General features: G+C 47.2%; 2 protein-coding genes across 4 annotated transcripts in view; one reads left to right on the forward strand and one right to left on the reverse strand.

The window, feature by feature from the left end:
* Positions 1 to 27,045, reverse strand: part of zgc:73226 (uncharacterized protein LOC402792 homolog) — a 39,718-nt gene that overhangs the window by 4,717 nt on the left and 7,956 nt on the right. Inside the window, exon 4 of one of the 2 annotated variants that reach the window (XM_037265702.1) lies at positions 20,963 to 21,150. The gene's annotated coding sequence lies outside the window, so the exon portion shown is untranslated. Of the gene's footprint in view, positions 1 to 1,847; positions 1,913 to 20,962; positions 21,151 to 27,045 lie in introns of those variants that run through there. The other variant, XM_037265703.1, reaches the window with a different exon arrangement.
* Positions 1,585 to 23,625, forward strand: LOC119131341 (proline-rich protein 36). Of its 2 annotated transcripts, none has more exons than XM_037265689.1 (4): positions 1,585 to 2,126; positions 7,364 to 10,790; positions 12,569 to 12,643; positions 22,158 to 23,625. In XM_037265689.1, the coding sequence occupies exons 2-4, from the start codon at positions 8,026 to 8,028 to the stop codon at positions 22,345 to 22,347; spliced, it is 3,030 nt and encodes a 1,009-aa protein (XP_037121584.1). In that variant the 5' UTR covers positions 1,585 to 2,126; positions 7,364 to 8,025; the 3' UTR covers positions 22,348 to 23,625. The 2 variants fall into 2 exon arrangements, with proteins under 2 accessions (XP_037121584.1, XP_037121585.1); XM_037265690.1 differs by having other exon boundaries at positions 12,572 to 12,643.

Below are 27,045 nucleotides of genomic sequence, written 5' to 3' on the forward strand. Positions count from 1 at the left end.
GATGATAAAAATGGAATAGGATGTCTCACTTGTGGAGGTGTTTAGAAGAAGATGTTATCCGTCTACGTGAACGTTGTCGCCGCACTGCTCGGGTGACGACGTGATAAGGACCTCGACTGAATGCTACTAGGAAACAAATCAGTTTGTTCCCATAACCAGAAAAGAAAACCTGTTTGGCTGTTGAGTAGGACTAAAACTGAATATTGATCCAGAAATGAGACCGCCCAAATTTGGGCATGGATTTAGAATAGATTTGAAGCTACCGTAGCTATCTGATTAGCCTTTGTTTTGAAGTTGGATCTGAAAAGACCAAGCAAATACAAATTTAGAATTTTTTTTTACTAAGTCCAGATCCGGGTCTGGAATTTGAATCCAGATCATTTAATCTAAACACATTTCAATGAAAACTTTGGTGTAGTTTCAGTATAAGCTACTTTCCTTAGCTTGTCTAAGGAGTTTCCCATTGTCTGTTAGCATTAGGCTAGCAGACTTGCCAATGATAGTGGCAGAAAAGCTGTGTTGGAAGCAACTACGGTACTTTGAATAAATATTCATGACAAATAAACAGCTTGAAGCAAAAACACTTTGCCTCTCAATTGGAGAACTGTTAGCTATTTGCCAAACTAAACACTTCATGTTGAGAGAAGGCAGAATACACACAAATATGAGAGCAAACAGAAACTGCCAATCTTCCTGGAAGAAATGATCAAATGAAAACACTGCTAGTGTCACGAACGGTCTCTTTTGTTCCGTTAGTTTGAATCCAAATCGGATTTCGGACATAACAACAAAACAAGCGTTGAGAACTGATTGGAATGAAATGAGGTGTAACGTCTGCATATCTCAAACTGGCCAGGCCGAGTCAGTACACACAAGCAAATTTAGTTCAGCCCCTAATCAAAACTTTGTTCACGTTGACACTGCATTCATTCATTCCGCATCCGTAGGCGCATACATCAAAACAACTGATATGAGAGCTGAACCACTGAAGTGATGTTTTCATGCGGCTGGTTACTGAGTGCCTCCCCCCCCTCCACACGTCTCTATTATCCTCCTGGTCACGCTTCCCCGGCATAGCTCCCGCTCATATGGGAGATATCTGTAGAATAATCCCACCTGTCTGTTCCCATCTTTATCCCCTCTACTCTCATGTCATGCATGCCCTGGCCAAAATGGAATAAAAAAAAAAAAACGAGGGGTGGGGGAATAGGAGTTCATAAAACAAAGTTCAAGTTGTAAAACAAAGTTTTCAAAATATACTTTAGTCCAGTTGCGCTCAGCATAACAGCTAAATCCCTCTTCATCATGTTTACTTTGACCTCTGAACTCCACTAATTGACCGGAGGCACCACTGTAATATATTTTCGAAAAACATGAACAGGTTTTTCATTGCATTGTTTTTTCTCATGTTCAATTCAGCACACTTTTTCAGGAAAAAATTCAATCTGGAAAATTGCTTTAACATGAATGAATACATTAAGTCGTTTGTTCACGGCCTTCCTGCATTCCTCTCCGGTTGACCTTGGTGTCCTGCCAAGCTCCTCCTCTCCAAACCCCCACTACCAAACAGTCCTGCCCCTCATTTCCCCACTTCACCCTCGACTTGCTTCCTCCCTCCCCGCAGCTTTACATACTCTGCTTTTTAATTCGACTCCACCTCCCCCCTCGTTTTAAAAGGACACAAGGGGAGGCTCGACACCCGAGAGGAGGTCACGACGGACGGAACGATGCGAAAGTAGGTGGGGGGGTTAGAAGGCGAACCACAGCGTTGGTGATGGAGGGAGAGAAGAGGAGGGGAAGGGGGGGGCAGGCTGAGCACATGAGAGGATAACTGCCTGTTTGCTCACTCTTGTCGTCTTGCTCCCCCTCCTGTTCGTTCACTTCCACTCGCAGCGCTCCAACCGCCAGGCAGCCAGCTCCCAGGGATGCCCACCAAGGTCCCCACGTGAAGGGGAGACCGAGGCGGGTAGGGGTGGGGGGCGGGGGACATAGTGCGAGAGAGAGAGACGGGAGACGAGGCGGCGGCGGGAATAACGAGCTCCGCCGGAGGGATGCGAGGACCGACCGGAGGAGGAGAGCGACGTGGTACGTGTGACTCAGTTCGGCATCGCCGTGGCGATAAGCCCGTAAGTAGCCTCTTGTTTGGACATCTTTTGCTCCCCCTGTTGTGCGTGTGTGCCGTTATGTTGCTTATCAAAGGCATCAGTGACACGCGTGTGGATTCATTTTTTTTGTTCCCACAAGAGGGGTCATGTGCCTGTTTGCTTGGTTGCCTTGTGTGGGTGTGTGCGCGGAGATAACCGAGGTTGGACTTTATTGCAGAAGGGGGGTCTTATTTTCTGAGACTGTGCAGCTTTACGGGATGCTCCGACGAGCGAGACGCGTCCATTGGTGCGAGCTTTGCAGATTCCAGCACTGTGCTTCCCTTGCATATACTATGTCACTCGTTGCGTGTTTCGGATGGGGGTATCCACAAAGTTTCACAAGGGGGAGAAAACACTGACTGAGGGAATCCCATTAGTATAGTTATATTGTGTGTGCATGTGCGACTGTGAACGTGTGTGTGCGTGCATGCGTGTGCGTACGCTATGCTAGGTGGTAAAGAGCAGTGCTTGGGAAATTTTTAATTATAAATTGTCAACATTTATTTGAGTTATTGTTGTCAGGTCGGTGTAATTTAATTTCTAGTCTGAAATAATGTGTTTTTTAATTCCAATTTTTTTAATTTATTTAATATATTTGTGGATGCTTAATATATAATTGGAAGCAGTTTCTCAAACTTTTTATTTGAGTTTACCAGTATATGTCCACTTAAAATAAATCTTCCCCCTCAATTAGACATAAGCTTCTAAATTGGAACATTTTTTATTGTGAAGTTTTGCATGATTTTAATCGAATATATTTTGTAATTTAATTCATTTAACTGGTTGCTTCATATGTATCTAATTCTTCACCTAGATAGTATACCGTTACTGTTACATTCTTACTTGCATTGCTCCCTTTTTTAAATTTAAGATATCATTTAGATATCAGTCACTATTCATTTAATATAGTTCCTTATTTAATTCAACATAAAAATATCAATTCAAAGAACTAATCTGTCGTCTATCAAACATCAAACGGTTAGGCTCACGTCGGATTTCCTTGGAACAAACATTGACTGGCGCTATCAAAGTATGCTCGTCACAATCTATTAGCCCGCTTAGGATGGGATTTTCATTTCAAACACGCCATTGTTGGTCCACGACGGACAGATGGGACAAATCTATGCTGGCACTCACATCCCTGGAAAAGTTGGAAGCAATCTGGATTTCCTTGGGGAAAAGCAGCGTGATTACAACTGTCACTCAAGCAACCCTCTGTTATTTCACACGGCGAGACAAATAAACACAAAGCGTCATGTTAAAATGTAAAACGGCGTGAAGTTGCGTGCCAGCGAGGCAAGATAAACAAGCGGCAGCGTGCGTGGAAACGCTACAAAGGCGTAGGAACGTCTTCAGCCAAATTGCAGTCGTGCCTTCCAGATATCCATTATTTGCAGGATTCCAAATTAAAATGCTATTTGAACTATTTGGCTGCAAAACAACGTGCGCGTGAAACATCTAATGATTTTTATCCGCCGTTATGTTCAAAGGCATAGTTGAGCTCGCAAACATTTGCCCATGCAGACACGCGGCGTCATTAGCATTCACCCGGAGTTCTCCAATTATCACTCTCCTTACGCTTCTGTTTTTCTCTCCGTGAGAAGCCCGAGGGAAACATTTGGCTTTTTCACTAGCTAAATGCTCGGCTATATTGCCATCTAGTTTTGCAAATGTTCCCTGTTGCGAGGAAACAACACTCAACATGTACCTATTGTCATAGGCCACACCCCTTTATCAATTAACCAATCAGGTGATGGGCAGCGTAACATTGGTTTATTGAGTTTTGATTGGCTTATTGTGTATATATTCATGTGATTACTGTATAACTATGAAGAACAATCTTACAGAATATTGTTGACATTTAAAAGCGGAAGCTGGAACAGAATAACGGCATTTCCATTCATTTCATTAGGGAACGCCGATTTGAGATACAATCCTTTTGAGTTACAACTCGTAACGGCTGTTTGCGGGGATTTTTTGTTTTTCATTCCAGTTGTATCGAGTCAAATAAAACAAGCCCACCTCCCCCATGAGGCTTCACAATGCTGAGCTGACAAAATAACAATCTGCAAGCGCATCTCCAACGATGCAAAGGCTCGGTGTGCGTCGCGGTTGTAAATTCCTGCGACGGCAGCGTGTTCGCCGGGCCCCATCGCTGATCATACAGCTTTTCTTAGTTCCTCTCCAGTTCCTCCTTAAACGCCCTGACACGCTGATGCTCCTGATTTACCACTCCACTGAACCCGAGCCGTGACATTTCCTCTTTGCGCCCCCCCCACCCTGCCCTCCCCCGGTTGCCTTGTTTTTTACCGCCTCCCCCATCGCACTTGGTCGGACTTCTCTCGGTTGGTCTCGCAACATCACTAAATATAACCGAGCGTGTATACCTCCTCTCCATCCTCTTCCGCTAGCTGCCGCCTCCTCCGAATCTCAGCGATGTCTGACAAGTCAGAACATGGCCAGATGAGACGACAAGATATATTTTTTAAACACAACAAAAGAAAACCGTCCAACCTACGCAACACAAAGTGGAGGCCTGTTCTAAAAATAACTCAGTCGAGATGGAACATTATGATTTCCTAGTAACGTTATAGAAGTTCTAGAAATAAAGTGCTGCATGTGAAAGACATTTTAAGGCTGTGCGGCCATCCCGGAAACTTGGCCAATTCCAAATTGTTTAAGAGCCGTCACAAGATGAGTCTTTGAGGGAGATGATGAGACGTGACCTCATCGCATGGCTAGTAAGAACGGTGACAGAAAAGCCTCCTGCGAGTGGTAAACAGCAGGCAAGCAGGCTGTGCTGAAGCTTAAATAATAACCTCGGAGAGTTATGAGCCCAACTGTGGCATTATGCGCTTGCACACCTTCTTCCTCCCGCCCGGTGATTTATCTCCAGTCTGCCAATAAACCTCAACATGAAAATGTCACATGTACGGAAGGGTTGGCCTCGGCCGCGGGAGCCAGCCCGGGCGCCATTACCGGGGTCCACATTCATTAAATTGTCAGCGTAAATTTTTTGATCTGGAGGGTGCTTTGCAGACTGCGAGGGAGGAAGCGCAGTGGCGGTAGGAGCGGGAGGTTCTAATGGCAGGGGGGGGGGGGGGTCATGTGAAATTGCGTTGTAGCGTCGGCGGGAGCGAGAGTGATACAAGTGGCACGGCTGATAAGAAGATGGAAGAAAGATAGAAGGGAGTGGAAGAGGATGACGCCGTCGGGAGTGAGTAGGGGGAATGGCCGTGTGACTGGTGGCAATGGAGGCGGAGGCAAATCTGTCAGGGTGGAAGCTTGAAACCGCTTTTCTTTTCTTACAAGAAAGCCAGACGACTTGAGAGATAGGGGATATTAATGAAAAATCCCAAGCATGGCAACATGGTTGAAGCCAAGAAAGATTAAAGTAGAAAATCCAAGGTCAGTAGGCTGTCTATTAAAGTAGCAACCAGGAATAATTGGGTTTGCCCGGCTCCCTCTACAGGGAGGTAGTTTTTTTTTTTTTTTTTTTTTTTACACGTAGACCATACCTTGGTTATTGACAAAGCTCCATTGTTCCAGCAGTAGCAAACCATAATCTGTACCAGACAGCTGAAAAACCAGACAACATTTTTTTCAAAGTTTGAAGATCATTATTTTGTATTCAGTCTCTGTACAGCAAAGTATCAGATGGCCCGTGGACTCGGATAATCGCGAGTGCGACATTATCTTCATCGTATTTCCGGCAGTCATTGCAGCTTTTTCGCTAAATCAGGTTGCTTTTTTTTCTCCCTCCATCGACTTCTGGTTTGAAGGACGGAACTCGGCGGACAGATGGTCAAGTGTGTGTCATGTGTGTAGCAGGTGTTCGCCATGCCCTTGTTATTTGCTACAAGTCACAGAAGCCAGGCCAATTAAAGCACGGTGTCTCCGGATGGGACGTTTGCACAAGCACTGCTCACAGCTCTAAAACGGAACGTTGCGGCGACGCTAGCGCGACATGAGAATCATTTCCTGCTGCTCCGCCAATATTACGGCCCATTAAAGTGGGTGATGCGAGGTCGCCATGGCAATGACAGAGGCGGTGTTCCCATATCATGCCATCCAAATGATGGCAATGCTGCTATTCTGAGAGATAATGACTGCTATTGCTAATAAATGGCTGTTGTTGCTCCGACGCGGGTTAACCTTGCGCTCCTCGTATACTTTCGCCCTTGGACCTCGGGATGATTTAGTAGTCCAGGTGAATCATCATAAGCGGCTTATCGACAAGCAGAACACAAAATAAACAGGAATCGCCATCGTTCATCCCGAAATCCAATAGCGTATACGAGTGCGCGCGCTTGATATTTGGCCTCGAGGCTGCGTCTTTAATCGCCGTTAATCCCAATAAGTGCACTTTTTCCAAGATGCTCTTCTTGCGACTTGCGGAGAGAAACAGAGAAGCGTGAATAAAAGTGTCAGGCCCTCGGGGTGTCGCTTCCTCGCTGGCTCCCAAGATGACCTGGAAGGTGCCAAGGTGTCACTAATTACGCCACCCGCAGACGAAAGAGCGGATCAGAGCGGAGAATTAGCCTGTCACTTAGGAGAGGTAAAAGTAATCACAAGCGGCAGTTGAGTAAAAGTGCAGATAAGGCAATTGATGGGGAGTATTTGTAGCGTCGGTGGGACGGACGGACGGAAAACGGAAGCGTCGCGAAGACGAGGGCCACGGTGTCGAATGGGGAGTGACGAGAGCAGGGCCGAGCGTGGCGGACAGACTGTCACACGGCGAGCGGATGAATCAGAGAGGGTGTCAGCACGGCGCATCATCAAGAAGTCCGGAAGCGCCGCCGCCGACTCCCCAACATGGCGGAAAGGAGAAATTGCGTACGACGTACGCATGTGAGGGAGGTATGACAAGAGTCAAAACACGCCGCATTGAGTGACATTAGAACACGTACTGTACATAAACAGTGGCGCCCGCGGTGCGTGTGAATAGGCCTTAATTACAATCTGGCTATTGTGTTAGCCGAGCCTTTTCTTTTGCCACCTCCACCCTGTCATTACATTGGCTGATTGATCTCTTCTTCCTCCATTCGCCGTAGACCCGGCTTCTCATGCATTTTTAAAATAGCTGCCTACCTTATCGCTTCTTCATTATGCTGAGGAAAAAAGCGCGGTGGCGTTTCAATGGAAACGCAATAATATGGGAACAATTACAGTCTCTCACAACTCCCTCTTTTGTCTCTCTCTTTTTTTTTTTTTAATAGGCGTTTCTACTGTATTGAGCCACGAGGAAATGACTCGGTGAAAGAAGGGCCGAGAGAAGAAAAGAGCTTTGAAGGGGGGCAATAAAACCAAGGAAGTGAGAGCCACAAAAGTCGAATGACGCAGGCCGTGATGGAGAGCCAAGCGGGTCCGGTCTATAACTTGGCCGTCCTTCCTCCCGTTGGCCCGGAGGACACAGCGGTTGGAGAGGTCGAACGGCCAATGTGATTGACACAAAACTGAAGGACAGGTTGCATCCTCCCTGCTTGTTCGCTCGGAATCGGACTCTCAGAAGAATGGCAGGCGAGAGCAAGAGAAGATATGCGGCAGTTTGAAGAATATTTAAACTGCATACATTTATTTTTCTACAGATAAAAGATAACGGACTTGAATCTCTTCCTTTTGACCTTTCATCATCTTGACCTGTGAATATGACTTTACCTTGGATTCGAGACAAGGGATAACCTGTGCACGAGCCAAAACGGACGTCATTCCAGACGACACGTCACCGAAACTCCCGATCTCTCGCTGTATTAATGTCGATAAGGCAAATGGAAAACCAATGTCCTTAGCGATGCACCGATAAGCCCGGCCGGGCCTTTTGCGTCACATCGGACTGCCCGCAGAGTCGTTGGATGTTGGGGGAGAGCCAGAGGAAAGAGCCATGGTGAGCAAAGAGCCCAACCTTTTGCTGACGGGCCAAACCAACGGCAAAAGTGCCCTGGCAGAAAAAACGGGGACAATGACCGTGCGTTCGGTGCTGCTCAATCGCGACTCCCCGGATATCGAGAGTCGCCTGAGGCGGCGCCGCAACCGCACCCACCAGGTCCGCTTTAAAGACCTGGAGGATGGCAGCAGCAGCAGCGGCAATAGCGGCACAGGCGAGAACAGCCACCAGAGGCCGGCAGCAGACTGCGGTAGCCCTCATCCTCTGCGCAAACATGGCAGCAGGTCCCCCAAGGGACCGTGGGGGGACAGGGACGGACCACGAACTGACAGCCTCCCAGGTCAGACCTCCGTGGTGGGGGCGGTGCGCGGGGACATGGCGAGCACGATCGAGGTCGTGGCTGCTTTCTTGGCCAGGGCCCCTCCGCATCCGCTGACACCGGGGCCCACGCGTCGATGCTGGGCACCGCCACAGAGCAACTCCCTGACCTTGCCAATGACGCGCAAGCCAAGCACCAGCACAGCCATCCAGACCTCGCCATGCCTGAAAAAGTCTCTCTCCTCCACGCACACCCGAAGCCCCAGCCTTGGTGATTCCTTGGGCATAGATGGCGACGATGAACACGACTCCCAGGACGAGTACTTGTCACACAACCACGTGGCGCTGCCGGGCTCCAAGGATCTGAACGGTTCTCAAGGGCCTGTGGATCGAACTGCGCTCGAACGGAGGTCGAAATCCTCCGAGACGGACGTGAAATCACCTGTCGCTGTCACAAAAAACTCCAGACACAGTTGTCCTCCATCAGTCCTTCACAACACCGAGCCATTCCACTGTCCCGCCGCGTCCTGCCGAGACGGCCCCAAGCGGCAGGGCAGTGTCACCCCCTCGCTGGTCAGGAGGCGAAAACGTCTGAATAGGACAACGAGCGATCCTGGAAAGGAAGTGCACTACTGCACCACTCCTACTCAGACTGAAAGCCCTCGTCCGACAACGCCGGATTCAAACACCAGACTTTTTACTTCGCGAGTTCAAACCGAGTGCACGTCAGCCCGTTTAAAATATTGCACTACGCAAAGTCAAACGGAGGGTAAACAACAGTCGGCAGTCCAGATTCAAAACAGCGACTCAAATTCGACCCTCCCTTTAAATAGTACTCAGCGCACCACTCGGATACAAACAGACTCTCGCTTGCCTTCGCCTCCAGACCGTCCATCGTCCCAGACGCAAACATCCGTCCTGAACGCTTCACCGCATCCGTTAGAATCGTCAAACTCAGATCCAATTCAAGTCGAGAGTCCTCGAGCGCCAAATGACATCCACGAGCCTCCCTCCACACAAATAACTACTGTGCCTTACTGTTCATCTCCGCCCCCTACAAGCGCACCGACACCGAGCCCTGAACAATGCACTGAGCCATCTTGCGCCCCGTCGATCGAGCCGGCTAGCGTCCCCTCACGCCCCTCGGCGGCCCTTCCCGTTTCTTGCTCCGCACCCACTGTGATCCCGCAGCCCATCTCGTACTATACCCACGTGACTCCGCCGGAATTTGCCAGTGTGCCGTTCGTCCGCTCCGCCCCACTGTCAGCAGCACCAGCATGCGCTACTGCAAAGTGCACCTCAACTGTGTCAAACATGGCATCATCAATAACCCTCGCCCGCCTTACTCCTTCTCCTGTAAGTAACCCAGGTGGGGCTCCGTGTGATCCCACACACCGAACACAACCACAGGCTCCAAAGCTCCCACCGTGTTCAATAGTGACCCAAGCTGCTTTGTCTTGCACCTCCATCTCCTACTACACGGGCTCTCTCCACAATCCCGCCACCCCTTCGTGTACAACCCTTATACAAACCGTAGCGCACTGCAACATTCCATGTCAAGCTTTGCAAAACACCACCTCGGTCAACGTCGGCATGGTGCCCTACTCCGCTCCGGTCCCCAAACTGACGTGTACGTCCCCGCAGCCGCCCGTCAATCTTCCAAACGCGCACCATTGCGCCACGCCGACAAAAGCCGTTCCTCTGTACTCGTTTCGAGCAGCGCCGCCATACACCCCTCCCTCTCAGGCTCCCTTGAATGCTCAGGATAAGAGGGGCATTCGACTCCCACCCCCTGCGCCACCGCCACCGCCCTACACGCCACGTAAAAAAGGAAATGACCCGCCGGCGGCGGCTGCGGTCCGACCATCCGTGCTCAGTGCAGAGAGCAAAGCCAATGAGAAGGATAAAGACGAAGAGAAAGAGAAGAAAGAAGCTGTAAAAGGCACGGACATGCCGAAGCTCTGCGAAAGAGCCGGCTCTCCGAAGCACAGGGCAAAAACTCAGCCAGTGAAGGGAGAAAAGCCATCCTCTCCCGCCAAGGCCTGTTTTAAGCCCAGCTGTCTCAGCTCAGCCCAGGCTCAGCTTGGGGTACTACACAAAATGCTCTGCGCAGGAGCCAACGCTTCCAACAGCCAACACGCTCTCCCTCCAATCCAGCAGGCATGTGCCGTTTCCGGGGAGAAGCCCCTGACTCCTGCCCAAGCTGACACGTTGAGGCAGGTACAGGAGATTCTGGGAGGCTTAGTGTCCGGGGCCAGGTGTAAATTGGACCCGGCTCGAGTGACAGAGAAGCTCCTGGGTCCCAACGGGCCCTTGCGTGACATTCGCAGCCTGCAGCACCATCTCCACAGTCTGGAGGGGGTCCTGGAGACCAGCCAGAATACCATCAAGATCCTACTGGATGTCATTCAAGATTTGGAGAAGAAGGAGGCCGAGCGAGACGGGTGAGGCAAAATTTTACTTCAGCACGGTTTGCGAGTCTGCCTCACAATTTTAAGGATCAAGATTCAGATCTGGGCTCCGGCCTTAAAACATGGTCTTTGTTTTACCCCTGAATTTGCATGGTTGTTGTTTGGTTTGTACTCAAGCTTCCTCCCACCTCCAGTAAAAAAAAAAAAACACATCAGGTTTATTGAAGATTATAATTGCATCCTAACCACCAAATAATGAGAACAAGTGTAAGAGAAAACGGATGGTTCACATGAACACAAAGCGCTAGAGATGAAAGATAAAAATGATGCCATCCTTACTAAAGATGTACTTCAATATAAACACCATGAATACATTCATTTAAAGTTAGCGAGCGAGAGATATCGGTCGGACTGAATGATGAAACAATAAGGACAATTACTTAAATATTTTAACCTCCATTTTAAGCTAAAATAAAGGCATATTTTCAGATTTGCACTGAGGCTTTGATAGATGATCCATGATTGTTGTCTATAACCCCACAGAGAGAGGGAGGGTTAACATCAAGAATAATGTCGAAGCTCTTTTTAACTGGGGGTGAAAGCGAGCTCTAAGCGTTGAAGCTTGAAGTCAAACAGGGAGCTTAGTCACATTTCAACGTGTAAATATATGACCGGACGCCTCGGGCTAATGGAGCTGTAAACCCGAGCTAGCGGGGGCACCTCCCGGGCCGGGTGTTGCGCGAGGGAGCCATCTGCTCGTCTGCAGCCTGACGTGAAGAAGACTCGGCGGGTATTTATAAGTTATGAAGAGCTGCTCGTGTGCAAAGTCAACGCCGGTGTGACGCCAGAGTACCTGCTGTTTTATTTCTCGACAGCTAATTTCTCACAGCCAGGGATACAAACACACTAATGTAATTGTTTACTTTGGAGTCTTCTGCTAGAAACATGAAGTCGACTTAATCGATCAGTTGTCGATTAATCGTCGCTCGATTGTCTTACCAAGAGCTTACTAGAAAAGGGACGTTACGATAATACCAAGGAAACGGCTTTCCGTCGACATCTGTTGTGCCGAAGCGACGCTGCCGTCCCGCTCGACTATTTATATCTCAGCCAACTTTTACCCCGGCACAATGTAAGCACGGCGAGCCCCCGAAGGCAAACACGGCGGTGGAGCAGATTGAGCGTCAAGTGGAGGAACATGAAATATCGCCGGGCAGGCGGCACCGAGGGGTTAGGGATGAGAGCTCGTCTGTCGTTACTTTGACGAGCTCTCGCGTCAGTCATGCCAAGGAAGGATTCATGACGCATCAGACGTCGGCCTTTTGAGGGACGGGCGGCCGCGCCGACGCGCGGAAATCATCTCCATCATTGCGTCAGGGGTTTGGGCTCAGCTCTCCTCACCGTTTAATTCATCTACTCAAGGCTTCTTAGTCATCTCTGACGCCTTATCGCCGCGACACCATGATGGCGTCTGAGGCGTGTAATCCCAATCGCGCATCGTTGCCACGACGCGGCTTCTCTTTCAGCATAGGAACTCGGTGACGGGGCTCGATCCGATGCATGCCGACTCGACTTTTACCTCATAAGCATTATTTTATGCCCCGAGTGATGTAGTGACTCACGAGTTACGTAACAGGCGGTTGAAGGAGGAAGGGGAGGAGGTTTGCTTGGCCAGTGTAGCGTTCATTAAAAAATGATCAGGGGATTGATATTTTTTTTTGTGTTAGCTCAGCAGGGATAAGAACGCACTCACACACACACACAAACTCATCCTGTAACCCCTGATATGTCATCTCAATGCTTTTCCACAGAAGACATTCATACCGAACCGGTCAGGACATTGAGAACTGCGGGACCTGCAGGGATTGTGCGTGCATCATCTACAGGTATTTGTTATTTTTCTATTTGGGAAATGCGTCATGGCGGTGAAAAATGTGACTTGAAATGAACATTCATTCCCAAAAACTGGATACAGAAGTTCGATCGGAATCGGGTACTTGGACCTGCAGTGTAAAATCCATCTAAGTGTGGTTATTTGTTGCGTCCCTGGCGTTACACGTTAAGGCAACGAGAGCACATTGCGTGTCTCGGCGCGCAGTTATTGTGCATCGCGCATCACATCACGTTTGGGGAATTCGGTCGTATGGCTTCATCGCAGAGTCGCTTCTCGCCGTCGCGACACGCTTGAGTATCCGTGGTGGAACCTGCGCCGCGCCGAGACGTTAGCGCCGGAATATAATCTGATTAAGGGGAACGAGCTAAATCACATATTCGCTTCAGAAAACAAGTTGGGTTACAAGCGCGGGACCGACTAGCACGGACAAATGGAATTTGATGACGACTCAGGTGATTCACCTCGACGGGAAGACATGCCAGGCAAACAACCTCTTCGGCAACCAAAACATAACACCTCCGGGTTGGTCATCCATCCTCTTAAGTGAGAGTCTGGCAGGTACACCGGTCGGACTGATTGCGTCGCACAATTAGATTTAGCGGCGCGCTTGTCGCCTCATTATTCGGGCATGCTAATATAAACGGTGGAGGAAAATGGAGTAGCTTTCATCTTAAAACTAAGTTGACATTCATCCCAGCAGATGGAACCAATACAGGGCAGGAAGATCACTTTTGAGGACGTGATAAAACGCGCGTGTGGATTGAAACCGTTTGGAACATTTGCCTCGATAAGACATTCATCATTATCGTCATCATCTCACCGTGCTTTCACGGATCAGATGAGACGATTCCGCCGGGTCGTCCGACAAGTCTCCTGTTAATGCATGACGAGTCCGATTGTCTGCTCGGCCGAGGTGACGAGGGAAGAAAAAAAAATCGTTGGAGGAAAAAAACAAAACAAAAAAAAACGAGCAGTGTGACGGAGAAGCCGTAACATCTGACAGGACAGATTTCATCAATTCCAAAAAAAAAAGAAGAGGATCTTGAACACATTACATCAGTGGAGATGAAACGCTCTCACAAGGAGGGAGGGAAAAAGAGTTTAGAGGAAAGCGAGTGATTTTTAGACTCCAATATTGCCTTCACCCCAGTTCGACCTAGCTGGAACATCAAATGCAAGACAACTTTTTGAAATCTCCGAAAAAACATCAACCCTTGACTGCTCATCCTTCGTAAGCCGCGGAAACAAATTTCAGCTCTGATTTGGCATCCTAGACAGTTGGCGTATAATATTTTTAAAATTCCTTTTAATATAATTTTTATAATTGATAAAATTCAACCAAAATGAAAATGTATAACTAACTTTTAATCACTATTTACTTGTACATAACAAATCAACATTCTTTATTAAAATGAATCGGAAAAATCATTAATCCGATATTGCCCCTACAAGATCCGATGCAAGAAAATGATGCTCAATTATATCAAAGATATTCTTGGAGTTGAATTTCGCAGCGTCTTCTTTAGCAGAATTATGTCATCGTGAGATTAGGACGACTACTGTACATTTCTCTATGATGCAGCGCATTTGAGTGCGGGGTTTTGTTCTCGGAACTTCTCGCCAGGCTAAAGATTTATGTAAAAATGCTAATGGCACTTTGCATGCAAATGCACTTGGCAACAGAACATTACATTTTGAACACTTTGTACCCGACGAGGAATCCCTCTCTAATTGAACAATTCATTTGTTCAGCCTTAAAAAAGAAAGAAAAAAAAAAAAGCTTATTACCGTGAGAATAATACATGACACGTCCGATACTATTTATCGGGCACCGGTGGCGCATTGATTGCGTATTAATATGTAGAATCCGATTGCGTGACCACGCAGGAGAGTTAATTAGCGAAGGCCCCACCCTCGGTGTCATCATTCTTGTTGCTAATGGCCAACGTGAGAGTAAAGTAGAGCCTAACAAGGAGCTGTTGTGCTTAATCCCTGTGGAGTGGAGCCTAATCAGATCTGCACTCTGCTGCTTTATCTCTGCTCCCCCTCACTCGCTTGCTCCATCACTCGTTTTGGCCGGAGGAGCTCCGCGAGCTTGCTAGCGCGTAGATTAATGACTCTCAGGACCCGACGTTTGCGGACAAAGTAAAAGTCCGCCCGGTGTTTTTCCTTTTGCTCTTATTTTTGATTTTTCAAGGCAATTCGTCATCGCCCGCACCGAGTGGTAGATAATTGAGGAAAGGCTTCAGCGGGGGCGACTCTAGAAATGTTGTTTTTGAAATCACAACTCACGCCGCACAAATAAACCGCCCACCACGTTAAGTCGAAGCTAACGATTTGACCGCCCGCACTGCGCGGTGACTATTCGGCTGCGGTGAGTATATGCGTGCCAGGAAGAGCCGCGCTACGTACGCCGGAGGACTCGTTCACCGGCCGCTCCGACACACGTAGGACCAGACCTTATGGACTCGCGCGAAATCAACGGGGAGTGATGTCGATGAACATTTTGTGACAGCGCCTACAGTGGCGACTCATCCCGAGCCACTCTTAAAGCGCACACCCGTCATGAATCAGCGCTTCCTGACGCACATCCGCACTGACACGACATTCCTTTCTTCGCACGAGGCCCTTCGATTGCCGGGAGTTGAGCAAGTGCGGGGAAAAAAAAAAAGTGGGTTAACTCTCAATCGCTCAACTTTTTCCTCCCTCCCCGCACGCGTTCTTCCATTGACTGTGATAACTCAGTCAAATATTCATAGGCATTAAATCTTAATCACGACGGCTTTTAGGCTTTAAAAAGTAAAAATAACGTCAGGAGATGATCGCCGGGCTACGGGATAGTGAGATGGATTTCGGATGAAGGAGTTTGTGGACGAATGGCTTCACCTGAACAGATGACGGACAGCAGCCAGATGAATGAACGGATGACGCCTGAACGGATGGCCCAATAGGTCGGCCGTCGGGTTTGATTGCTTCTATTGGTACTTCCCCCCCCTCAGCTCGGCCCTTCTTCCATCACCATTCATTCGCTTTACCAAAGTAGCCCAGGGAGGAATTGAAAGCATCAATCGCTCTCCACGTTGTTCCAACTCTGGCCCGGAGCTGGCGACAGCTCCTCATTGTCTGAGAATTCATCCAGGGCAACGCGGCGTTTCACATCGAGAAAGAGCGGACCTTCCTCCTTCGATATATAACTCGCTCTTGCAATCCTTCACGCGTACAATCTGTTTCCTACTTCCGCGCCTTCAATATAAGTCTATTTCACACCAAAAGGGTGAGGGAGGGGGAGAATCCAAAGCCCCGTTGCTGGAATGGGAACAGCATGGGAAGAGGAGACGGCAGCTACCTGCAGCTTGCCGCCTTCCATCAAAGCCAAATGAAGCGGAACACGAGGCAGCTTTATTCAGGGGAAACCCACACGTGCGCTATAAATAACGCCATGCAAATGAGCGAGAGCACGTCCAAACCAAATCCGCGCGCGTCAGTATACGGACAAGCAAATTACACATGAACCCGGTTTCCTCGTGTTCACGGTCACCGGGATATTTCCGAAGCGCGATACCGCCTCGGGGCTCCGCGTTCATGAAACATTGACAATCCTCTGACATTAGCATAACCGCTAGTGAAAAGAGCCCACTTCCTGGGAGATAAGATGAATTCCCAAGAAAGTAGCAAGGTTAAAAGGAAGGAGGAGAGGAGGGGTTGGGGGGGGACGTGATTCTGTATTTGAAGAGGCAGTGAAGCGAAGCCAATAGAACTGATATGAATTTTAAGAGGCAACTCTTTCAGCGACCGGCTCACTTTTGTGACGAATTACATCCGTGTTTGAATATTATGCAAAGTACGTCCAATGCAAACATGCAGCGTCAGTGGAGAAAGCCGGAGTGGGTAAATGGGAGACTTTCCTTTCGTATCGTCTGCAATCAATCAAATTTGAAATCTGTTCCGCGTTTTGTCGCTACAACATACGCAAAGTGAATGAAAGGCTCTTTAGTTGAGCATTCCGCGGCCGACCCAAGCTATCGATTAACGAGGTTAAGTCCCCGGGGCCGATAGACACGGAGGCAATCTCGGGGATTTGTTTGGCTCTTTCAAACATACCTGACGGAACATTGATCATCCGCCAAGCACGCATGGCCTCCTCCGACCGATAACACCGAGGCGGGCGAGAGATAAATATAAACGGAGAGCGACCCGACACATACAAGCTGCCGCGCTTTTGTTATAAATGAATGTGAGAGACGTATTTTCACTCTCTGAAGAAAGATTTGTCAGATTCTTGACTTTGACCTTTCTCTAACGACTCTGTCAGAGCTTCCAGACCTGCTTCTGTGCGCTTGCGTGATAATGGAGAAGTGGTGTGTGTGAAACGTGGAAAAGGGCAGGCCGGCCACTTCTTCTGCAGTAATCCATCTTCACATTTGGGGGGTTGAGCCGCCGCCGCCGCCGCGCAACAGGCGCCTCGCGGGGGGACCAGGATATGCACCGAAGGCGTCGGCCTCGTTCTGAACCGCCAGGATGAAATCAAGCGGTAGCCGTCGGGGATTTGGCGGGGGGATGTACTTGTTCTATGTTCGCTATTCTTTCAAACAAAGCACAAAGAGAGAAAAGTGGGCTCGAAAAAACTTCTTTTCTTTCAAACAAAATGGGATGAAACCAGGGGTGTCAAACACTGGCTCGCGGGCCAAATTTGGCCCGCTGTGTAATTAGATTTGGCCCGTCAAGACAAATTCTGAATCGACTTTATATGTCACGACTAAAATTACAAATGATGCTGGCAGGGAACATCTTAAATTTTGTTACCTGTCTGAACAAAAGAATCTGCAGTAAATATTTATTCGACTTTACTCCGCCCCCTTGGCGCGAACGCTTGTTTGTCTCTCGGTGCATTCGCGGGATCTCGGCGTGAACGAGGCTGATGAAAGCACAGTGAGAATGTAGCAACTCTACTGTTCCGTCAAGCATTAAATCCTCGTCGTCGACGGGGGGCTCTAAATAAAACGGCGACCAGTGTTGCGCACACTTGAAAAATCTCTGCTCTGCCGGGCAAACGACTATAAATCCGATATACGCCGCTGAGGTTACAATAATCCTTTCGCAAAATGCTGCGGCCATCATGTCCAGTGTTTGTTTTATGTGACAGATGTACTGCCGGGTGTGAAAACCTGAGCGGCCAAGAGGTGCGAGAGAGGGAACACAAAAAAAAAATAGAGAGCGTTTGTTTTGCCGTAATCACAGAGCTCCCAACTGGCGGCGACGCCGGGAGCCAGATGGTGCCCATCGCCGTGACGATGTGGGATGGGAGGGGGGGGGCACCGCCTCATGTGGATGATGTGTCATATAAATACTAATCATGCTTGAAACCCACCCACAGCTAAATGAGATCCCTAAAGCTCCTCTTCTCGCACCCACTCGCTCCTGAAGCATGCCAGTGGTGGCAAACAAGTACAAATACTTATTATTTGTACTTAAGTACATTTTCCAGGCGTCTCCTTTGATGCAGTGTGAGCATTTTAGCCACCTCGAATTGTCACGTAGTAAACATCAAGGTTAGGTGTGGAAGCATTGTCTTCCTCATCACGACGGGGTGCAAGTGCGACGGCCTCCAAAAGTGCGACGCAGATTGCAATTATTGTCGAAACCAGACGCTTTGAGTCTGTCTCTCGGAGGAAGCGAACGTGCGCATGACAAAACGGAACAGATTCTAAAGAGCAGAACACCCCCCCCATGCGACCCTGAACAGGATGAGCGGTGTTGAAAGTGGATGGGTTGATGAAAGGACTTCAATGGATGCCTTTGTGGGATGTCTATGCTGTGGTTTGGGGGGATAAACGTGTCAGATGTTCCGGACTTTGCTCGAGTGAACCTTCTCTTAATAATCATTGAATAAATAATACGCAAATAAATAATCAATATGCATAAGAAGCGAATATGACAGTGCCCCACCAAATCCAGCAGAGGGCGCTGCTTGGACCAATTATTTTGTAATGTTTATTTAAAGGAGGTATTTATCGTTTTACAAGGATGCTAATGTGCACCTTAATGGAGAGGATGTGTCATATTTTGACCACCAAAATTTGTCAAAATAATTTATTTACAGGTTAATCTCCTTAATAGGTGCCCGTCTGTTTTTGTCCCCGTCCTTTCTCTTCCGTGCGAGGCAGCGGATGCTTGAGCATTTTAAACACTCGGCTGTCAAATATTTCCCAGTAAAGCAGCGATCAGTCAATAGCTAAATAATGCACGCGCCGCATCATTTAGCAGCCATTTTCTCATGCTCATCCCCGCGCGAAGCAAAAATAAATACACCCCGGTCGGAAAAGGCGCAGCATCCCCATCACCGCAACAACGGGGATAAATCATTTCTGTGGGCGGCCGCTGGCTTGACTTGTTAGGACAGACTGTGTCAGCACACCTCAGCGCATATGTTGGACTAAATTTGTCCCACAACAGAGACGCCCGAGAGGCTGAAACAGTAGATTTTGCTCCAATTTCCTCAATAGCAGCAATCCTGCCGGAGCGACACTTCAGCGCCTTTCCTCACACACACGCACACGCACACGCACACGCACACGCACACGCACACGCACACGCACACACACACACACACACACACACACACACACACACACACACACACACACACACACACACACACACACACACACACACACACACAATAACAATCTCATACTTTTTCTTTTTTTGCTCTCCCTTCCTGACGGATTTGTTAAAGCTACTTCCTGTGTAAGAGTCTATCCACTGGCAGCATAAATTTGAAAACGCAGGTATACTGTAAACCGCATCGGGCATGTATAATTGAAAAGCGGCGGAATGTTCGGCAGGCATACAGATGCCCGCTTTCCAAAGTACTCCGAAAATAATTAACATCTCTCCCAGCTGTATTCAACCTTCATTTAAGTACAAGTCACGAGCTCCACTACGAATTCTTGATAATTGCATTGCGACGCCAGGAACGTCCCGCGCTTGAGAGGCTCTACAAAACGTGGCGAACCACCAGCTAATTGTGCACTTAGGGGGCTAAATAAGCAGGCCCGTTCCCTGAGATTGGAAACAAACGAATGAGATCAATGATTATTGATATTTATATGAGACTCGGCAGCGAGCGTTAACAGCAAACGAATGCTAATTAGATCCGGGTGTGCTGTAAAAATAGCTCACGAGTGCTGCGACATTGTGATTTCCTGGGAATGTTGGAAACACATTGAACTAAAGAGGTCGCTCCCAGAGGTGAGCGACAGACGCGTCAGCTGGGATGCCTCCCAAAGTAAACCAAAAGGTTGAACGGGAATTGGCCTGGAACCATTTTTTTCCCCACGGAGCTGCCGGATGGCGTCTGCCAGTCTCACTTTTGGCTGATATTGACATGTATTTGAACTTGCCTCATTTATGCACTTTCCCCCCACATGGAGTAATCGGTGACAGGACCACAATGGCGGTTCTTGAGCTGGAACTCCTGACTGCGTTTATTTCCTCGCGTTTCCTCGGCAATCAATCATCCTTTCGCTCGCTCTTTGCAAAGCTATTTGATGCGGCGTCTGACCTTTAACCCGTCGCATCCTTCATTTGCTGTCAGTAAACAACACTTTGTCTTATTTATTCATCGACATGCCAGTGTGTCGGGTTGCTTTGAAAACGTTACAGAAAGAGCCAAAAGTTGCTAGTAAGACCGTGGGCGATATAAACAAGGAAATGCTTGGATGAAAAGATAAAGATGGCAAAAACTCTGTACTCAAGTAGTTGTAGGGATAGGCAAACAATCAAAATGTAATCATGATTGTATATTTATATAAAAGTCATACTTGGTTTGCCAATGCTAATGCTAACAGTCAATTGAAAAAGCTAACGGGAAATTAGCATCGTCTTTTGGGAGTGATATTTTTTCAAATAAATATTTACACAGGAAACACACACACAAAAATTAATTAAGGCATTTGAATTCATCAAGTTATAGTAATTATGCTCAATCGTAACTTTTCCTTTCTACTCATCTTCATGTAAAAACGTGTTTAGGAATCACGATTCCAATTTCAATCGAAATCATTGTGACAACTGTTGTTGGCATCATAACCAAAAAAATATGACTTCAATAAGGTACAGATAGTGAGATGCACCCAAGGTTCTGAGTTTTTAATCGTAGTGCTGACACGCTGCCAGGACCTTCAGCGCCGTCTGAACAGCCTCCAAACATTCTCAATAATAATGCGCTGCTGTCTTGCGGCGTAATACGACCGGACTGCTTTCAGCATCCCGCGATTAGCCGGAATTAAACAATAAATTCCACTCCTACCTTAGATGACTGGATGATGGATCCTCAAGGGATTATTTATTCATGTTGAGGCCGTTCCGTTTCATATGCCTCGTCCTCTTTCTCCTCCTCGTTGTTGTCGTTGAGAGTTTTGTTCTTCATCTTCCATTTCAATGACCTCCAATCCTCCGGGGATTTGATCAGTGGCTCGATGCAACGTTGATGGTTTTCTGTGAAAGAACAAGATAGCACTTCAGTGTTCAAGGCAGAATGATACGGTCCCATTATTGCAGCAAGAATAACACTTGCTGCACAAAGCGCCGGCTGTAGAAACACGCAGTCATTTTTAGTCCTAAAACTTCACTTCAAAAGGTCACATAGAGTGAACTCGCAATTCAGCTATTCACATTTTTTTCTGTCCATGGTTTTTGTTCATCCAGTACATCTGTATGTAAAATGTAAGCCAGAAATGCGGATGGACTGTACTGGAGGCTCAGCTCCTCTTGGCTTATCAGTACAGCAGTAATATTACAGATTTGTTTTTGGGAGATGATTTTAAAGCTTCAAATATTGGGATAGTCTTCAGCTCTCTGTGACCCTGAACAGGAATTTTTTTTAATGCTTGAATATTATTAAGCAATGTGAGAAGGGTAGGCCCGACAGATGAGGTTAAACTGGAATCCCCATGGACATGATGTTCAAAGATGATATTTTCATTTGCGGTGAAAGCAGCGAGCAGGTGGAGAAACATTTAGAAAGGCTGGAGGTATGCACTGGAGAGGAATAGCATTGCCTCAACGGAGAGAGTCCTTGTATTTATTCCCAGCATCTGCTGCTGCTGCCGTCAGATGAGAAACACCCGCTAACTAGGCCACTGCATAATAATAAGCGAGAATAGCGGCAAAGGAACGGCAACAACAAAAAAATAAAAAATAAAAGAGTGAGTGGGCGCACAGCAAGAAGCAGCCCACCGCTCGCTGATATCAGTCACATGACTGAGCATCATCCAATGGCGTTATTGCTTCTTATTTGGCATTTTAGCGCCGAAATCAGCGTCAACAGACTGTCAGAAAAAAGTCTCGGGGAAATGCTTTGACTGCAATTACTGGATATTATGTGGACTGTCTAAATAAGTTTCATTACAAAACTTGTGCATTTGAACTGGGGTGTGTCGACTTTTCCTATGGACTCTATCCACTAACCAATGTGTCTTTTTATGTCACCCCTCCCCATGTAGCGTAGAACACGACTTTCGTCTTCAGGAGGGGCAGGTGGTCCGCACGTGGAAGGTGGGCGACCCTCCCGAGGGCTCGCCCCAGACCTCGACCCCTCCCTCCAGCACGCCCAGCCAACAAGACTCTCCCCAAGCTGTGCGTCCCACTGCGCCCACCAAGAAGAACAGGAAAAAATGCTTCTGGTTCCTCTGAGGGGAGGAAAAGGGAACAAAAAAAAAAGACTTTTGCTACTGCAATACGCCTGCAGACGGGGGATTTCATGAGCGAGCTGGAGGATTATGACCTGCAAAAACTGTGGGAGGACGAGACGCAAAGGTTGAGATTCGAGCGCCTTGTTGTTGGAGGTGATGACAATGATTTGATGTGCTTTTAGAGCGCTCCCAAAAGGCCTCTTCAGCTTTGTTATGGCGCGGGACGGTCGCTTCAAGTGCAATATGACTAAGCAATGATGAGATGTAAAGAGAAGAAATACAGATTATCTACACTACGCACAAAAAGTTAGGGACAGTTGGCTTTCGGGGAGGGGGGGGAGGGATTCAGGATGAATTTGTCCAACTGATCAGGTTTTTTTTTTGTACTTTTTGCCCAGGTTGCTGTTCAACAAAGCGCTGAAGGGCAAAATTCACAACAGGTCAACCAATTAATTTCTAAGAAGGTCCACTTCTATACCTTACAGTGACACTACCAGTAGCAACCTGACAAAAGCACCTTTTGGGAATGTTGCTGTTCATGCAAAAAGACTGAAAACAACAGACAGTTGGACATGCGCAGTCTTAGAGTAGGTCAAGTTAAGTACACAAATACAAGTTATTGTGCATTGGAGGAGCTAGGATTTTTTTTTTTTTAATGGTATCTCAGGGGGGTCTCTAAAACAAAGAAAATGTCTTGAAAACCCAGAAAATACTGATACATGTTCTCTACGTGGGATGGGAGAAAATATGGGAAATCATTTTCTGAAAATACCCAAAAGTCATCTGGCCTGGTACCGGGTATATTTCAGGGGGTCCAGTGCCCTCATGGCCCCCCCTCTAGCTCCGCCAGTGCTATTATATGCATCCTGAAATTTCATGGTAAGAAGGCCAACTTCCTTAATTTTCTTTGAGCAGTGTATAAACATATATAAATATATATATATATCTATATATATATCTATTCAGTCAACTATCAAAAGGAATTTGGAATCATCGTCATTAAAGGACTAATGAGGGTCAGAACACCAGCTTTTATATTCAGAGACATTTAAAGACACCATCAAAGACATCTTTTACTATTCTGTGGGAGAAAACCACTCGGCATTTCCATGCGCAATGACTCACGCCCCCCCCCCCCCTTTGTCACACCCACACGCATAAAAGCAAAAGTACATTCACATGTCAAAGTATATAAGAGACTTCTGTGCATATTCTGCCATGATGTTATATTTCAGATATGGATTAATGCTCTATTAAAAAAAACAAGTATTTTACCACAGCTGCTTGGAGTGCGCTCGCGTAGTTTGTGTGTAATCCCGGATAGAGTTTTTCAAAAGTTAGTTTCCCTTGGCATCCAAAAGTGTCAAAACATGAAGAAAAATGTCCTTTCCGAAAGATTAAGTGTCCGTGTGGCTCGGGTGTGAAACAGGCCAACTCGAAATGCTTTTCTGTCCTTTTCACTCACACAGCCCACTTTCCTGGCCACTGCGGGGCAACTCGGAGGAAATTAAGCCTCGGCTCTTTGACGGCTGTGAGAAGTCCCAAATATTACTACTTAGTGATTCATGACACACCTAAGCTGCTTCTAGCAAGGCTCCGAGGTGCTGTGAGCTTCTGGCCTCCTTTCAGTGAGAGCAAAAGCAAAACTTTATGAAGATTGTTTCGCCGCTACTTGCCGTGATTGGATCAAATTAAGTTTTGTTTGCTTTTACTCTGCTACATAAAGGACACAAATACATTTCAAAGTGATCTTACAGCATCACACTTAAACATGAGTGACTTATAAATTGATTTAAGACCCGGGTGTCAAACCCAAGGCCCGGGGGCCAGATTTGGTTCCCTATATCATTTTATGTGGCCCGCCAAAGCAAATTATGTGCAGTATGTTTCGTGCAAAAAGACCAACATTCTCAAGTGTCATCAGTTTAAAAAAATAATTTTTTGTTACTAATCCCACATCCTGTCGCAGTGTCGGCGGGACACATCTACCATGCGGCGGGCCCTCATACAGTCTAGGGCGCCGCAGTCTTGTCAGTCATTAATCTACTATGGCGCAGCCTGTAATCCTCCCGACGGAGTGGAGTGAGCTGACAGCAAGCGATCTTACAGCGATCTGAGCCCAGCCTGGAGTGGCGGACAAAAGGAAGCCAAGAAAAGAAGTGCTTGAGAATTCACACTGGCAGCGTGGGCACGTGGAGGGATGCTGTGTGTGTCTGGTAACAATTTGGTCAGCAATGCGGCTCTTCAGCGTCAGGGAGAGAAGCTCCGCATCGGCAACACGTTTTATTTTGGAGGCCTCCGTCAACAACGCGCTAGCGTCGACGTGTCGCGATTCAGCGTGACGTCGGTAGGCGGAGCGTGGAGAACAAGCACGTCCCCGCTCCGGGCGTCAACAAGTGTGCATAATGACCGTGTGAAAACGACAACTAGCCCGGCATGCTGCTGAGAAGCTAATACATGTCGCCACGGGCGTTTTTAGAGGAGGATTACCACAGTACAGTGGCAATGAGGAACGCAGAACGAAGAAATCAAAATTTACTGAAATTTAAGTTTTAGCTTTCATTTTAATTGAGAGAAAAAGTTGTATAAAGTGGACTCCCACCATTCGGGGGCTCAGGGCCAGCCAAAAAAGGAATTGATACAATGCTATTTTTTTCCTCCAATATGTCCAACCTTTGTTCTCATTTTATTCTCTCATACTTCAAAAAGAAATAGACCGTGCTGTTTAAATTATAGTAAAGACTGTAACATCGATAACGAATGAACAGAGGGAGTTTTACTCCCTTGCGCTTGTGAGTCTCTTCACGCTAAAATGCTGGCCAAGCCTAATCGGCTGCTTCAATGAAAAATCACTGAGCTGAAAGTCAGGCAGTCTATAAAAATAGCACTATTTATTTTGAAAGCGAACCCCGAGTCTTTGTATATACAGTTCAGACTCTCTTGGAGTAGCACTCAAGAAGAGTGAGTAAAAAAAAACGAAATGAAAATGGTGAGGAAAAAACGAAATTCCAACATTTGATGCAATTTAAAGCAACAAATGATGCGACGCAAACGTTTCTTCTGCGTGAATTGGTAATGGCGCTCATAAACAAAGCCTGGAGTCGCACTTGAAAGAATCCTTTCGTCTTTCAAGATGGGAGACTCATTAGTGACAGAATAAAAAAGAAAAATGCGGACAGAATGCACTCGCTCACGTCACGCAGGAATATTCAATATTGCATTCAAAAGTACCCAATGCAGATGGGCCTGCCAAAATCCTGATGGATTGCTTTGTATTATTAAAAAAAAAAAAAAAAAAAAACGTGAGATGAATTCTCTCTCCCTCTGAAAGGGCCACAATTGGGTAACGGCTTGGGGGTGGGAGGGGGGTTGGGTCAAAGTCAAAACCTATGAAAGACTTTTCCGGACATTGTGACTTTGACCATCCTGGAAAGGCGGAAGAAAAGAAAATGGATTGGCAAAGATTGGAAGGAAGAGTCCGATGAATTTGGGAAATTACATTGACGTGTACATACAAAAATTAAATGGTTATTAGAGTTTTATATTTCTTTTTTAAGAATTTTGGGGGGGTTCATTTTCTTTTTTTTTTGAACACATGTTGACGGCAGGGCCTCCCTCCGACCACCATTTCCAGGGGAAAGAGTCAGCGCTTGAAAACGAGCACCCCTCTCGAACATCAAAACGCGCTTGCGTCTCTCTGAAGACGCCTTTGACAACTTCAAAGTTTTGCTTCCATGAGAGCCGGCTTGCGTCACAAACCTGCTTCGGCTGCAGCGTCAGCTGGCCTGTGATCGTTTGCATCCGTGTCGGGCGTCCGGGGGAGACGCTTGGTGAAGGAGGAGGAACCAAAACAAACTGGTGGGTCTCTGCGAACGTGCGCCTTTAATGAGCCTCCTCTGATTGGCTGCCACATTGATCCTCATTAAAAATGAAGCAGTTTTCCTTGAGGGGCTTCATTCCCTGCGAAGACGGCTTGTGCTGACTTGCTGAGGCGACTTTTAAACAGCGACGACGTAAATTGTGTAACATTAACCGCAAATTGGATATTGATGGGTGTGTCATCCTTTTGGGGAAAAAAAAACACCTCCCTCAAATTTCAATTAACACTTGACTATTCTGGTAGTCAATTAATCGTTTAGAGTAGGGCAACCATCGGTGGCACTATTTCGAGGCTTTTCGGATCTCTTGGGCGGGTCTGGATTGTAATTTCTGAGATAAATGGGTGGTCACCGTATTGGTAATATTGTGCGTATTACTCCAAAACATTGGCTTGGTTATTGCTGCTGGCAGGGCAAGTGATGCGCATGATGGAAAGAAGCTTAAAGTGCGAGCAGCGGTTGGTGATTAGAGCCCGTCCGAGCGATTTAAGTGCGGTTAGTCATGCTGGGAGCGGCACGTTAAAAAATAAAATATATATATATGTTAGCAGATGAAGGCCACACGTTGACGGAGATGACAGTGAAGAAGCTCTCTCGTCTCTAAATACCCAAAAAGAAGGAGCTTTCTCCCCTGAACGATGACAGAATACGAAGTATATCCTTTATTATGGTGAAGGACTGACTCTTAATTCCTAAATACTTTTTTAACCATCCCATTCAAAGCCTTTGCTCAAGTCTGAACACAAAAAAGACAAAACTCTTCCGACGTGCATGCAAATAGGAAATTCGTTTGAGCTGGTCTCACCCCCGATATTGTGTGT

This window comes from Syngnathus acus, chromosome 12 (genome assembly GCF_901709675.1).
Source record: "Syngnathus acus chromosome 12, fSynAcu1.2, whole genome shotgun sequence".
NCBI lineage: Eukaryota > Metazoa > Chordata > Actinopteri > Syngnathiformes > Syngnathidae > Syngnathus > Syngnathus acus.